The 13,683-nt window shown below is 36.1% G+C and overlaps 1 protein-coding gene across 2 annotated transcripts; it reads left to right on the top strand.

Moving 5' to 3' along the window:
- Nucleotides 1-5,491: 5,491 nt before the first annotated feature.
- Nucleotides 5,492-9,128, top strand: RPL34 (ribosomal protein L34). 2 transcript variants are annotated; one of them, XM_081304127.1, is made up of 5 exons: nt 5,492-5,557; nt 7,001-7,074; nt 7,156-7,255; nt 7,554-7,657; nt 9,001-9,128. In XM_081304127.1, exons 2-5 carry the CDS (start codon nt 7,010-7,012, stop codon nt 9,083-9,085), a joined length of 354 nt encoding a protein of 117 aa, XP_081160253.1. In that variant the 5' UTR covers nt 5,492-5,557; nt 7,001-7,009; the 3' UTR covers nt 9,086-9,128. The 2 variants fall into 2 exon arrangements, with proteins under 2 accessions (XP_081160253.1, XP_081160254.1); XM_081304128.1 differs by lacking the exon at nt 5,492-5,557 and adding an exon at nt 5,606-5,669.
- Nucleotides 9,129-13,683: the final 4,555 nt, after the last annotated feature.

The raw sequence follows: 13,683 nt of genomic DNA, 5'->3' as shown, positions 1-13,683 counted from the left end.
AAAAGAAGTTTAGAATAAAATGTAGTAGGCAAGATCCACTATTGCAATTAAATAAATGAGTGTCTTGTGATGCAGCTACAGTTATTTATTATTACTTCCCTTTTTCAGATACTTCAGATGCTGTAATAAAAATAGTTGTTTAATAACCATGATTTCACCTGTTCAGAGCTGTGTAATTGTAACAGAATGCTGTTTCACAAGCTTTTGTATTCATTAAAAAGATCTCTTTAAACAACAACAAAAGAAAGAAAGAAAATAAGTCAAGATGGAAAATTTCAATCTAGAATGGGAAGTGGAAAGCTTAGAATGAAAAATACAATAACTCACATTAAGGAATTGGATGAATTTCACAGCACATTAGACATAGCTGAAGAAAGAACTAGTGAACTGAAAGAACAGGAAAAAAGAAGTCTGAAGCAAGAAAGAACAAATAGTTGCAAGTTTTAAAAAGACAGAAATAAATAATGGTGGTTTAAAATATGATCCTAAAATCAGTGATACTTTATTCAAGAGTAAGGATATATTTACCTATCCTTTGAATCTGGGTGGGCTTGTGTCAGTCATGACCAATAGATTATGACAGAAGTGGTGCTATGTGATTTCCAAGTTTCAGTTATAAAAGGTCATGCATCTTCTGCTGGTTATCTTAGAATACTTTCTAAGATGTTCCTTCTTGAGAATCTCTCTTTCAGAAACAAGCTGCCATTTGTGAAAACTCTAGTCCTTACAAAATGGCTAGGTGTGAATGTGCTGGTTGAAAGTTCCAGGTGAGCCAGGTATTGAATTTAAAAAGTATTCAGATGATTCTAGCCCCTATCCAATGGCTAGCTTTATATGTCAACTTTACTGGGCTCAAATAGCTAGTAAAATATTATTTCTTGGTACATCTAATGCAGGTGTTTCCAGATAAAATTGGTATTGGAATCAGTATATGTAACCTTCACCAGTGCAGGTGGGCATTCAATATGCTGGGAGCCTAGATAGAAAAAATGTGGAGAAAAGATGAATTTTCTCTCTGTTTGGCCTACAACATTTTCTTCTGACCTATACATCAGTTCTCCTGGTTCTTAGGACTTTGGACTCTGGAACTTGCACCATTGGTTTTCCTAGTTATCCAGGTCACAGATAGAGAGATCATGGAACCCCTACAGTCTCCATAATCACATGAATCAATCCCTAATCATATGAACCAATTCCTATAATTTCTATAATAAATAGATAAATAACCTATTGGTTCTGTGTCTCTGGAGAACTCCAATTACATCCCATCTGTTCAAGTCACCCCCCACTGAGGTTCTATTCATTGGTATTAAAGACAAACTGCAGAAATTACTGACCCAAGGAATCCATGAACATACTAAAATTCTTGTTATTTAATACTGTTAAGTTTTCATTAGTTTATTATGTAGCAACTGATAACCAGAAAAATATCTAGAGATAGAATGATATGAATGCAGTATACATTGGAATTTCAAAAAGAGAAAAAAATGGGGCAATAGCCATACTTGAACAGGTTATAAGTGAGAATTTTCTAAAACTCATGAAACATATCAAAATAAAGATTTGAAAATTCCTATAAGAGGCTGGGGGAGTTGCTCAATGGTAGAGTACTTGCCCACATGTATGCCCAATCCCCAATACTTAAAAAAAAAAAAGGTATATTGTAGTAAAACTAATGCAAACCAAACCTAGAAGACTGCTAGAGGAAAAAAAAAACATAAACAAAACACCAATTCCTTCTATAGGAGTGAAAATAAGACTATAATTTCTGACTTCTTATGATAGAAGGAAAAAAAGAAAGATATGTTCAAAAAACAGAAAAACAACTGGAAGCATTGAATTCTATATGAAGTATATAAAGGCTACCAGCACATTCCTTCAGCCCTCTTTGGATTTTGACTTCATTTATGATCAACTGATTAGTAATCTTAATTATATTGGCAAAATTCCCTTTGCCATGTACCTTATGACCCACCAATTCCAATATACTCAACTGAAATATGTACACTATCTTCATTCAAAGACATGAACCATGATGTTCATAGAAGCACTAGTCATAATAGCCCAAACTTGGAAAGCACTTAATGCCCTTGAACAGGAGAATAATAAGTAAGTGCTCAGTGAAATGCTACATAGCAGTAAGAATGAAAAACAATATGGAGGAGCCAGGTGCAGTGATGCATGCCTGTAATCTCAACAGCTCAGGAGGCTAAGGCAGGAGGATCACGAGTGCAAAGCCAGCTTCAGCAAAAGTGAGGCGCTAAGTGACTCAGTGAGACCCTATCTCTAAATAAAATACAAAATAAGCTGAGGATGTGGCTCTGTGGTTGAGTGCTCCTGAGTTCAATTCCCAGTACCCAAAAAACAAAGAAAAATAATATAGATGAATCTCATAAACATAAAAATTGAGCAAAAGAAGTTAAACAAAAAGAATTGTCATATAAAGTGCAAAAATAGGAGAAACCTATATGTGGGGTTAGAAATCAGGATTATCCTTAGAAAGCTGGCAAAGGAACAGAAGGAGGAATGGAGAACCACTTGGAGCACTGAGGATATTGTCTTCAACTGGGTGTGTTTAATTTGTAAAAATTTCTCATGATATATGCTTATTATATATCTTAAATTGCAGCTTCTAAAAATCTTGAAATATCTAAAAATAATCTTTGCCAAATAGCTAGAAATAATAGAAGAGTCACTCAAGATGGTTCAAAGTAAAATTTAATAAACAATGTATTATATTTCTAAATACTAGCAACAAACAAACAACTAGATGACATAGTTTAAAAGGCACCATTACAACAGAATAAGAAAATGTCAGGTACCTAGAAATTAATCTAACAAAAGTCATGCAAATCTCTATAGAAAAAAATCATAAAACTTTATTCAGGGACATTAAAGAGGACTTAAAAACATGGAGAGATATATTCTTATTCTTAGAAAAACCTCATATAAATATATTAGTTTTTCTCCAGTTAATTCATAGATTTAATGCAGATGTAAACAAAATCCAGATTAGCTGACTCTAAAATGTATCTGGAAAAGAAAAAGTCAATAATTTCCTTTCTGTAAAGATGGAAAGATGGTACATATGTGCCCTTCCTGTGGATAGGATTTACTAATGAATGAAGAAAATGTGAAACTGATTTAAAAAAATAAAAGACAAAGTGACCAGTGGTACACAATAAAAAGGCAGATACAGACCCACAGATATATAAGCTTTGGTATATGACAAAGTTACTATATCAGATTGGTGAAGAAAGAAGTGATAATGCAGTAAATGAAGAAGGAAAAGATGCTTATTCACATGGAAAGAAAGAAAATTGTATCTTTAACACATTCTATACAGAAAAATAAAATTCTAAATGATTCTATAAAAAGGCTTTAAGTTATCACAAGTTATAGGTGAATATCTTATAGACCTGAGTAAAAAGGGATTTTTTAAACAGGACATAAAAAGCACAAACTCAGAAAAAATTGATGAATTCGACCACATTAAAATTAATAACCTTTATCAAAAACCCTTTAAATAAACAAATGTTAAACCTCAAAGGTTCCCAGTCCAAACCAGAAAAAAAAAATCTGGGATAGGTTCATCACAAATTCATAAAATATTTAGTAAGTGTACCCAGAAATTAATGAACAGAGAACTGAAATGGAGAAAAAGATTAATAAAAAACAAGTGAGGTCCTTTGAAATTTTTAATAAGATGGCCATATCTCTGGCAAGACTGATCAGGAAAAATGCAAATTCAGAATGAAAGAGAGGACAAAATTACATTATAAAACTAGGTTAAGTGCAATATGGGAAAACTACAATAGGGAGATCTCTTTTTCTTTTCTGGTATGGTGGGGTGGGGGTGGGGGAGCATGGACAGAAATGTAATTTGCAATACAGTGTGTAAAGGGCTCCTATCTGTGCACTCATCTGCCCGGCAGAATCTTTCTAGAAATATAGAGAACATATTCTAAGTAAATATTTGCATTCATTCATTCAAAAACCAGTCTTGACTCTCTATGACAGCTTCCATCCAAATGGCTAACAGAGAAGAAGAGGATTTCATAAGTCAAAAATCAAAGAACTGGGAAGGAGAAAAACAGTTCATGACCAGATTGGGAGAGGAGCAGCTATTTAAGAGGGAGCCTTCCATCTGGTGCCATGACAAAGATGGCAACGATATGGGCAGAACAGAATTAACAAATCACACAATTCAAGACAGACATCTATTATGGACAGTTCATCTGCCCTCACTCTCCTGATTTCTGAGTTTGCTAGTTGGATTGAGAAACCTAAAGAAAATTTGAGAGGGTTCAGGGGTGCTCTATTCCAAATCCTCTCTTCTGAGGGCCTTCCTCAGGACACTGCCTATGACTTCAGGAAGATGCCATGGTCAAGATACAACAGGCCAATAAATGGCTAATGTGTGAGCACAAACTCCCTTGATGGTCTGTGACATCTATGAAGAGCCATCTTAATTCCAGAGCTCCCTATTAAGTAGCTGAGGCCTCAGTTACTACCACAATAGTGAGTCACCTGATTCTGCCCTCTTTAGCTCCTTCAGTTGTATTTTCTATGAGCCCTCTCCAAAAAACTAGCACTCAATTCTCTCAGTATACTTCTGGGGAACATCATCTAAGATAAAAACTTAAAGGCTCCTTTAGCATGCTCCCTTAAGAGTCCAAGCAAAGCACTCATGACATTTTTGGAGGTCATGAATCCCTTTGACAATATGATAAAAGGTAAGAACTCAATTTTCAGAAAAAATACAGACTCTTAAACCTTAACGTACTTTTTTTTTTTTTTTTTTAGAGATTCTTACCCTTCCTTTTCCTCATCTTTATAGCCCACCTCAAATTTTACCACTCAGGGAAATCCTGAAGTAGCTCTTTGTACATGATCACAAGATTAGTCACCATTTATTGAGCACTAACTCTCTGTAAGACCCTGTGTTAAGTGCTTGGACTTTCAGGATGCCTTTGATCATGACATAACACTGCAGGGTAGTTACTAATATCTTCCTTTTAAAGATTTAAGGGCTTGGCCAAAGAAACATAGCTAGTAATTAACAGATACTGGCTTAACACTCTAATTTGTTTGTAAAGCTTGTACCCTGAATAAGTGACAAAAAGACTGGAAGGTCCTCGAAGGTCATCTAATGAGGTGTCAGGATTTAAATCCAGGTCTAACTCCAGAGGTCGCGGCTCTTTAGGTTAAATTCGTCGTAGAGCCCGTGATAATGAAGGAAGTTGACTTTGTCCCGCCTCGGTCCGTCTGGGTTCCTCTGTCTTTTGTGTATGCTTCCATAACCATTCCCAAAATATCTCGGTGCAGCATTGCTCTACATTGCTAGGGAATTTCCCCGCCCACTGCAGCCTCGGTTTAAGGCGGCGACGATCTGCGTCCCCGCCTACTAAGGGAGTGCGTCGGCTTCCGTACAACATGGCGGCATTCTTATCGTCACGCCGCTCGTTCTAACGCCACTTCCTGTCTTGCGCATTCGAATTTGACTTTTGAACTCTCCGCCGCTTTCTTCTTCCTCTTCCGGGGACGGTGTTTAGAGGTATGGTGTCTTGTTTTTTCTCTGTGTATTTATGCCCTGTACAATCGGCCGCCATCCGAGGAATCGCGGGAGCAGGGAGCTCTTAGGAATAGTTCTTTGAATTGGCGTGAGGGTAAGGGGCGTAACAAGGAGGCTGTTGGTGAAAAGGTCCTGTACTTTTAGCTTCGAAAACTCGTCAATCCTGGCTACCCTTTCGAGGAAGCGAGGAGCCGGAACTCTACCTTGGTGCGGCATTTGGAGGCACAAACCAGTGGTGGCTGCGTTGACTTGAGTCTGGGAAGTCGCCGAGCATTTTTAGATCGTAACACCCTCGTTTTAGTATCTCGGCAGTAGAAGTCCTTCTTCGGGAGGGAGAGGAATCTGGCAGTTTTGGATAGTTGCTTCAATGCCAGCTTCTGTTTTCGGCGATAGTAAGGGAGAGAAAATGTGTTAAAGGGAGTTTTTCGTGTTTTGGAGATGAAAAAGAAATAGTGGCTTCCTGGGGCTCAGTGGCCTTCTGTGTCAGTATCGTTGTCTGATGGCTGCGTGTTAGTGTAATGTTAGTAAGCAGGTTATGACATCAAAGGCACTTCACAATTCTGTGGTGAAGCGGTTACAAAGATTGAGATGGTTTTTCTTACGCTCTTTTGTTAATTGGAATAGTTTATTCCCAAATGAAGTCGTTTGTATGTTGTATGGCCGATTTGCTAAGTAACAACATCAAGTCGCAATTCCATTTTATAAATGGAGGGGGAAAGTGGTGCCATAGTCCAAACACACCGAAAACCAAAGAAAGGCAGGTTTTCTTGACTAAAATGCTGCTTTGGGGCAAGACCTAGAACCCTGAATGCATCTTAATATGTGCCAGGCACTGTTGGGGAAAATAGTTTATCATTTAATCTTAATGACAGCTTTCTAAACTAGGTAAAATATCCCATTTTAGAGGAAAAAGTTGAAACTCTTTTCAGTATGTATTGCCATTGAGTGGAACAGCTAAGGATTCAACTTTAAGGGGTCACTTTTCTCTTTATTTAAACCGACGTTTCTCCTACTTACCAGGTACTACATTTCTGGACACCACTCCTAACAAAATCTGGCTCTTTGAAGAAGGAGCCTGTTAACCAAAATTTTAATGAAGTGCCACGTTTGATTTATCAGTGGGAGAAGTGACATTCATTTTCTCTTTAATGTAAAGTCTTTTAAAATATCTTGAGGCTGGGGTTATGGCTCAGCTGTAGAGCAGTAGCATGGCTTGTGCAAGGCCCTGGGTTCCATCCTCAGTATCACATAAAAATAAGTAAATAAATGGAATAAAGTTTTTAAAAAATCTTAATATAAAGGTATTACTTATAAATGTGTATCTGTGTATATGCACATATGGATGACATAAATTATGTGATGATGCTTTGAGCTTTGAATTGTGTTTGTAATGACAAAACTTGATTCTATTAATTTTTAATTTAGGCATTCAGAATGGTTCAGCGTTTGACATACCGTCGTAGGCTTTCCTACAACACAGCCTCTAACAAAACCAGGCTGTAAGTATTTCCAAAATTTAAAATACATATTGTCATTTACTTCACTGAATCTGAACTGTTTACTATTATCTCACTTTCTAGGTCTCGAACCCCTGGTAATAGAATTGTTTATCTTTATACAAAGAAGGTTGGGAAAGCACCAAAATCTGCATGTGGTGTGTGCCCAGGCAGACTTAGAGGGGTAAGTGAGGCTTCTGCCATGAACAACATATAGTAAGGGTTTAACTTTTGTGCATTAATCCCTTGATAAGAAAATGAGTGAAGAAAAGGGCACCACTAAGATGATTGAGAATTGCTAACCTTCTAAGATCCAAATCAGCCCAGAATGTTTTTTTTAAAAGTGTGATAAAATGTCCTTTGAAATATATTGGTACACCATTTCCCTTTGTAACCTAGTTTACAGTTGAAGTTACCACCTTTCAAAACCGGGCAAAGTTATTAAAGTATCATAAGATAATTTCAGTATTTTCCTTATGCAGGTTCGTGCTGTGAGGCCTAAAGTTCTTATGAGATTGTCTAAAACAAAAAAACATGTCAGCAGGGCCTATGGTGGTTCCATGTGTGCTAAATGTGTTCGTGACAGGTAAGTGAAATGTTTAAATCAAATGGACTATTTTTGGCAAATATATATATGTGAGTGTACTACCTGTTTGCTAGTCGTTGTTAGAAGACTGATAAAAAAAATAACTCATTTTAAACAAGTTCAAAGCTCGGGAATACTTAACGCTAGGCAGAGAAATTTAAAAATTGCAGTTTTATAAGGGAGGCAGGTAAGAAGAGAATGGAAAAGTAGAAGAGCCAGACTGTGAAGGATTTTACAGGATAAAAGGCAGGTTTTCTGCTTAGTTCTTAAAAACATGGGAATTTATGCATTTTGAGCAGTGCAGAGACTCCTTTGGTGTGCTATAAACAAATTAAAGCATAGTGATGGTGAAGTCATTGGATCATCAAAAGATGGGTATTTGGAAGGTAGAGTTTCTCTTTGCAAAGGGTGAGGAAATGACACTTTAAGACCTGATGGCTGAATGGCGGGGAGGCTGTGGGGAGAGGAAATATAGAGGGCTGGGTCTTTAGTTATAGGAAAGAATTGTAGTAGTAAAGGTAAATGTAGTATTGAAGTTTATGTCGTTAATGTGTATTAGTCAGGTGTTAAATTCACATAGCCAGTAAATGACAAGGTCAAGATTGAGTCCAGATTTTTTTTTTTAAGACCTTAATCTTAACCCTACTGGTTTCATTAAATTGCCTCCAAAGAAGACCTCAGTGGAAGGAATTGAGAGGTGGTCTTCACAAGTGAAGAGGTTGATTCAGAGGAGTAGTTTGCCTCCAGTCTATTCAAATTATAACTTCTGTAAGAAACAGGAAAACATAAAACTGTGAGCCGAGTCACGAGCTTCAAGCTAGAGTTGATTGGCAGTAAACTTTATTGAATCTAATTATATGGGCACATTAAGATAAATTCTCAGGCCTAGTTCTTTTACCCCTTATTTTTAGTTCTAGCTCATAGCTGATTTTTACTGAAAACTTGCAATAACATGACTAGAACATTCTAAGATATTTGGCTAATGAAGTAATATCCATGTGTCTTGAATCCCAATAATTAAGAAATTGTAAGTGGTGGGGTGGTCTCGTTATGATTTTATAAGTTGATCATGACTCAGAAGAGGAGGGCAGATAATATGACTTGCATGGAATTATAGAATTACATGTTTTGTTTTTAATGTTTTCTTAGTTTTAGATGGACTCTATCTTTATTTTGCTTATTTTTATGTGGTGCAGAGATCAAATCCAGTTCCTCACATGTGCAGGGCAAGCACTCCACCACTAAGCTACAACCCCAAGCCCAGAATGACTTGTTTTTCCAGGTTCCTTAATGGCTTTACTTTCATATTTTGGAGACTATTCATAAAATATTTTTCTTTCTAGGATCAAGCGTGCTTTCCTTATTGAGGAACAGAAAATCGTTGTGAAAGTGTTGAAGGCACAAGCACAGAGTCAGAAAGCTAAATAAAAAAAAAATGAAGCTTCTTTGAATAATAAAAAGTCAAAAGGCTTGTTCTGTTTGTGTTTTGTTATGTCTTAGTATACAGGATTGCTTTCTACATTATTTGAGACCCCTATGATTTTAGTTGATTTAATTTTTCTAAAGGAAACCATAATTGAAGATAACTAATTGCTATAATTTTTTTAATATTTATTTATTTATTAGTTATTGGCGGACACAACATCTTTGTTTGTATGTGTATGTGGTGCTGGAGGATCGAACCCGGGCCGCACACATGCCAGGCGAGCGCGCTACCGCTTGAGCCACATCCCCAGCCCAATTGCTATAATTTTTTGATGGCAACTCTAGCTACTATTTTGCCACACAAATGCCTTTTCTCAAGCATAGGAGTGGTTTAGGGGAAATCATCCTGTTCAAGCCTTGATACCACCTTGATAGTTTTCATAGCATGTCTTTTTTACATTACCTAGTCAGAAACTCAGATCATCAAGTTACTTGGAATGGAACATTTTTACACCATACACTTCTAAATCCTTAGCTCAATTCAGCAATGGTGTCTTAACTCCTTCAACAAGTACTGGACTCCTACTGTATATAAAACCTTAGGGCGTGAGTGTAGTGAAATTGAAAGTTTGATTTTCATTGGATTTGTGGTCCAGGTCAGAACATTAAAATACAGAACTTTTACTTTCTTCTGGTAACTACGTAATATTGTTTCTGACAACCCTGTGACAACTTGATTGTCGCCATTTTACAATTGAAGAAACAGGAAGAGCTTGTGCACAGCCAGAAAATTTTGAACCTGTTGCAAGGCTTTTTGCTGATGGTGTAATTTTAAATTTAATTTAGTAATTTAAAATGCTGTGGGTTCCCTGACAAATGCCTTAGCTGAAATGATAGATAAGACCCTTACTATCAATATTGATGGACATTGAGATTTATTAGGTTTCCTCCCAAATCTGTTCTGAGAATTGTTAAACAGGTTAATGGAATTGTCTTTTATAATGTTTAATTGCAGTATTAAGAGTGGGATTCTTTAGATAGGGGCATAATAAAAAAAGCTTTTGACCTCTAGAGTAGATTAATCTCACGTTTTCCCATGACAGGCTTGTATATTGTTCTGTAGCAAGGTATTTTGCTCCCCATGGTAGTTGTTTGGTCTAAGAGTCTAAGACTTATAACATTTTCAAACAACAGTGAGCCCCAAAACTTAAAATAGATTACTTACTGATTGCTCTGTTGACTAATTTTTTACAAGGCTTGAGGTAATTTTTCAAAGATAGCTACAAAGGAGAAAGCCTGAATTTGCTGGCTCAATATAAAAAGTTTTTGCTGGTCCAGGTTCTTTTTTCTTGCCTCAAGTTTGGTTACAGCATGACTAAACACAGGCTCTTAACTGGTGGGGACTATCAAGTTTCAGCAAAATAAGAAATGGGTTAACTAAGAAATTTGAGAAGCTAAAGCATACATACTCTTCAAAGAATTAAACATCTTTGCAAACAATTTGGAAAGTATGAGAAAGCAATGAAAAGAATCTCATTTAATTTTAATATTCAGATAATTTTAATAGATGTTTTCCCTCCCTTTTTTTTCCCCACAGCATAAGGTAGATATTATACATCAAAATTGAAAGCATACTGTATAAATCTTCAACCCTTCCCCCCCTCACACACAAGCCCTGAGATTGTTTTGAAAAATTACTTTAGTGGCTATGCCATCAAATCCATGTACCATAATTTAAATATTCCCTTTCGGGCTGGGGATGTGGCTCAAGTGGTAACATGCTCGCCTGGCATGCGTGCAGCCCGGGTTCGATCCTCAGGACCACATACTAAGGAAGATGTTGTGTCCGCTGAGAACTAAAATAAATAAATAAATATTAAAAATTCTCTCTCTCACTCTCAAAAAAAAAAAAAAAAAATTCCCTTTCAAACATTTGAGCTATTTCCAGTTTTTCTCTTTTAAAATTTAGGATCATTCTTAGATAATTAGTTATTTCATTTAATGATGATTACTTTTTTAAAATCCATAAACTGGTATTGAAGTACAGTACTTGAAAAATGAAAGAAAACTGATTAGTGTGAATATAGGACCAATTCTGTCCAAGACGGCAAAATGGGCTCTATACTGCTGGGTTTTGATTTTTTAAAAAATGCAGACTTTATTGAATCCAGTTCTGTGTGTGACAGTAATCTTGACAGGTTCCTGACAAGACATGTGAATGCAGTCAGTGGTTTTTTAAATGTCTAGAATTTCTCCTTCCATTGAATTGCTTATAAATTCTATTAGAAGGTTGAAGGGCCTGTTACCCATAAAAGCAGAAAATTTACATATGTTAAGTTAGATTTTGTTTTTAGTAGTTTAATAACATTTATCATTTTTATTCTAATGTTTGAGAGCTTGGGTTCCCAAAAGTTTTATAGTCAGGGCTATGTCCAACTTTGGTTATGAGCTATGCATCTTACCAAACCAACTAAAATCTTACATACCAGGGCATGGTGGTACATGCCTGTAATCCCAGAGAAATGGGAGGGAGAGGCAGGAGGATTGCAAGTTTGAGGCCAGCCTCAGCAACTTAGACCCTATCTCAAAATTTTTTTAAAAAGGGCTGGGGATGTAGCTCAGAGATAGAGTACCCCTGGGTTCAATCCCCAGTACTAGAAAAATTAATTTTTAAAAAAACAAAATTTTTGGTGGCACATGCCTGTAATCCCAGTGTTTTGGAAGGCCAAGACAGGAGGATCACCAGTTCAAAGCCAGTCTCAGCAATTTAGCGAGGCCTTGTCTCAAAAAATAAAGGGCTAAAAGTGTGGTACCAAAAAGTTAAAATCGTACACAATCTTTGCTGAGTAATATGGTGATATAGTTCTGAATATTACAAGTATTCTCTAAGGTAGATTACTATTTCAGGTAACAATTATTCCATAATTATAAATTATCACTAGAACAAGAGTTATGCTGGAGCTACCTCATCCTGGCTTGTGAGGACCAATTATGTGCATCTCTTTATAGTGCTAAAATTGTGGTAAGATTATTTACATCTGGGGAATTTGCAAATGCTACAAAATCTTACTTTTTTCTTCATGGGAGCTGAGAAATTAAATCCTGGCACGCCACTGGACTTTACTCAAATTACAGACTATTAATTTGCACAGAATGCTATTGAAATTCTGATGTATATCTGGTACTTGTTTAATGATGATTTGCATTTTCAAAGATTTATAATAAATGCTTATTAATTCTTTGATTCTGTAAATAATCTGTGTTTGATTTTATAAAATCCAGAATGAACCTTTTGTTGAATCCCGTGTAGGTGACAAGTTCTGTATGTGTGAATGTAGGGGAAAACAAAAGTCTTTCAAAGTTTTCTCTCTAAAAAAAGAGAAGTAAATGGGATAAACTCTGTTCTAAACTGGAATAGAAAGGCTAACACTATCTTCATGAGTTTTATTTCTTTTAGTTTGGGCTGCTGTAACAATTACCACAGACTGGGTGATTTAAACAAGAAACATTTATTTCTCACAATTGTGGAGACTGGGAAATCCAAAGTCAAGGTGTCAGTAGATCTAGTATCTGAAGAGAGCATTATTCCTGGTTTCCAGATAGCTATCTTTTTGCTGTATTCTCATATAATGAAGAGAAAGAACATCTAAGTTTCATCATGAAGGCTCCACCTTTCTTAATTGCCTCCCCAACATTCCACCTCCTAATACCATCCATTGGAGATGAGGATTAAAACAAATTTTGCAGGGACATAAGCACTTAAATCTATAATAATTTCTAAAAGGGTAAGGTCCATCATAATGCTGTATCAAAAGATGCTTTCTGGTTTCCAAAATATTTATTCAATCGTTTTTAGTAGGTTTTCTTAAATATTTCTGGTTAACTTGAAGGATTATATAAATATTTTGCCATTCATTTGCATTCTTTAATAATTTGCCTTAGCTTTCATTTGTTCACTTAACAAATAATAGAAACCACCATGTGCCAGAAACTGCTACTGGATAAATAATAATTATTATAATTAATAATAATTATTATTATTATTATTTTGCAGTACTTGTGATTGAACTCAATGAGTTACATCCTGTCCTTTTTGTCTTTTTTTATTCTGAGACAGGTTCTTGCTAAGGTGCCGACGCTGTCCTCAAATTTATGATCCTCCTACCTCTACCTCCCAAGTTGCTAGAATTACAGACATGAGCCACCGCACCAGCTGGATAAATATTAATATAGTAACTAACAAAGTGGACTAGGTTCTTCCCTTGCCTCATGGTACATAGGGGAGACAATATCAAATGAGGAACACAGAAACATTTTTAATTGCACGCACTGGAATAAAAATCATGTAGGGAAAATTCACTGTGCTGTGAAACATTATAAAAGGAATTTAATAGGGAGTTATAGTGGGATTTTCTGAGGAAGCAGTGTTTAAGCTCAGAGCAAGGATAAGTGGTGGTTAGCAGGATGACAAGTAGGCAGAACATTTCAGACACAGGAACTAACACAGGCAAATGCCAAAGTTAAGAAATAACTTGTGAAAAAATTAGTTATTATAACCCAATTCACTCAGTATTTAAAGCCAAATAAATCGGAAATGTGTG

This window comes from Spermophilus citellus (assembly GCF_964194105.1).
Source record: "Spermophilus citellus genome assembly, chromosome: 8".
NCBI classification, from domain to species: domain Eukaryota; kingdom Metazoa; phylum Chordata; class Mammalia; order Rodentia; family Sciuridae; genus Spermophilus; species Spermophilus citellus.
The sequence above is the reverse complement of the archived record's forward strand: the minus strand, read 5'-3'. Positions and strand labels throughout refer to the sequence as shown.

Coding starts and splice junctions, on each gene's coding strand:
- RPL34 (XM_081304127.1), top strand. CDS start 7,010: ATGGTTCAGCGTTTGACATACCGTCGTAGGCTTTCCTACAACACAGCC. Junction 7,075..7,155: donor GCCTCTAACAAAACCAGGCT/GTAAGTATTTCC, acceptor CTCACTTTCTAG/GTCTCGAACCCCTGGTAATA. Junction 7,658..9,000: donor GCTAAATGTGTTCGTGACAG/GTAAGTGAAATG, acceptor TTTTCTTTCTAG/GATCAAGCGTGCTTTCCTTA.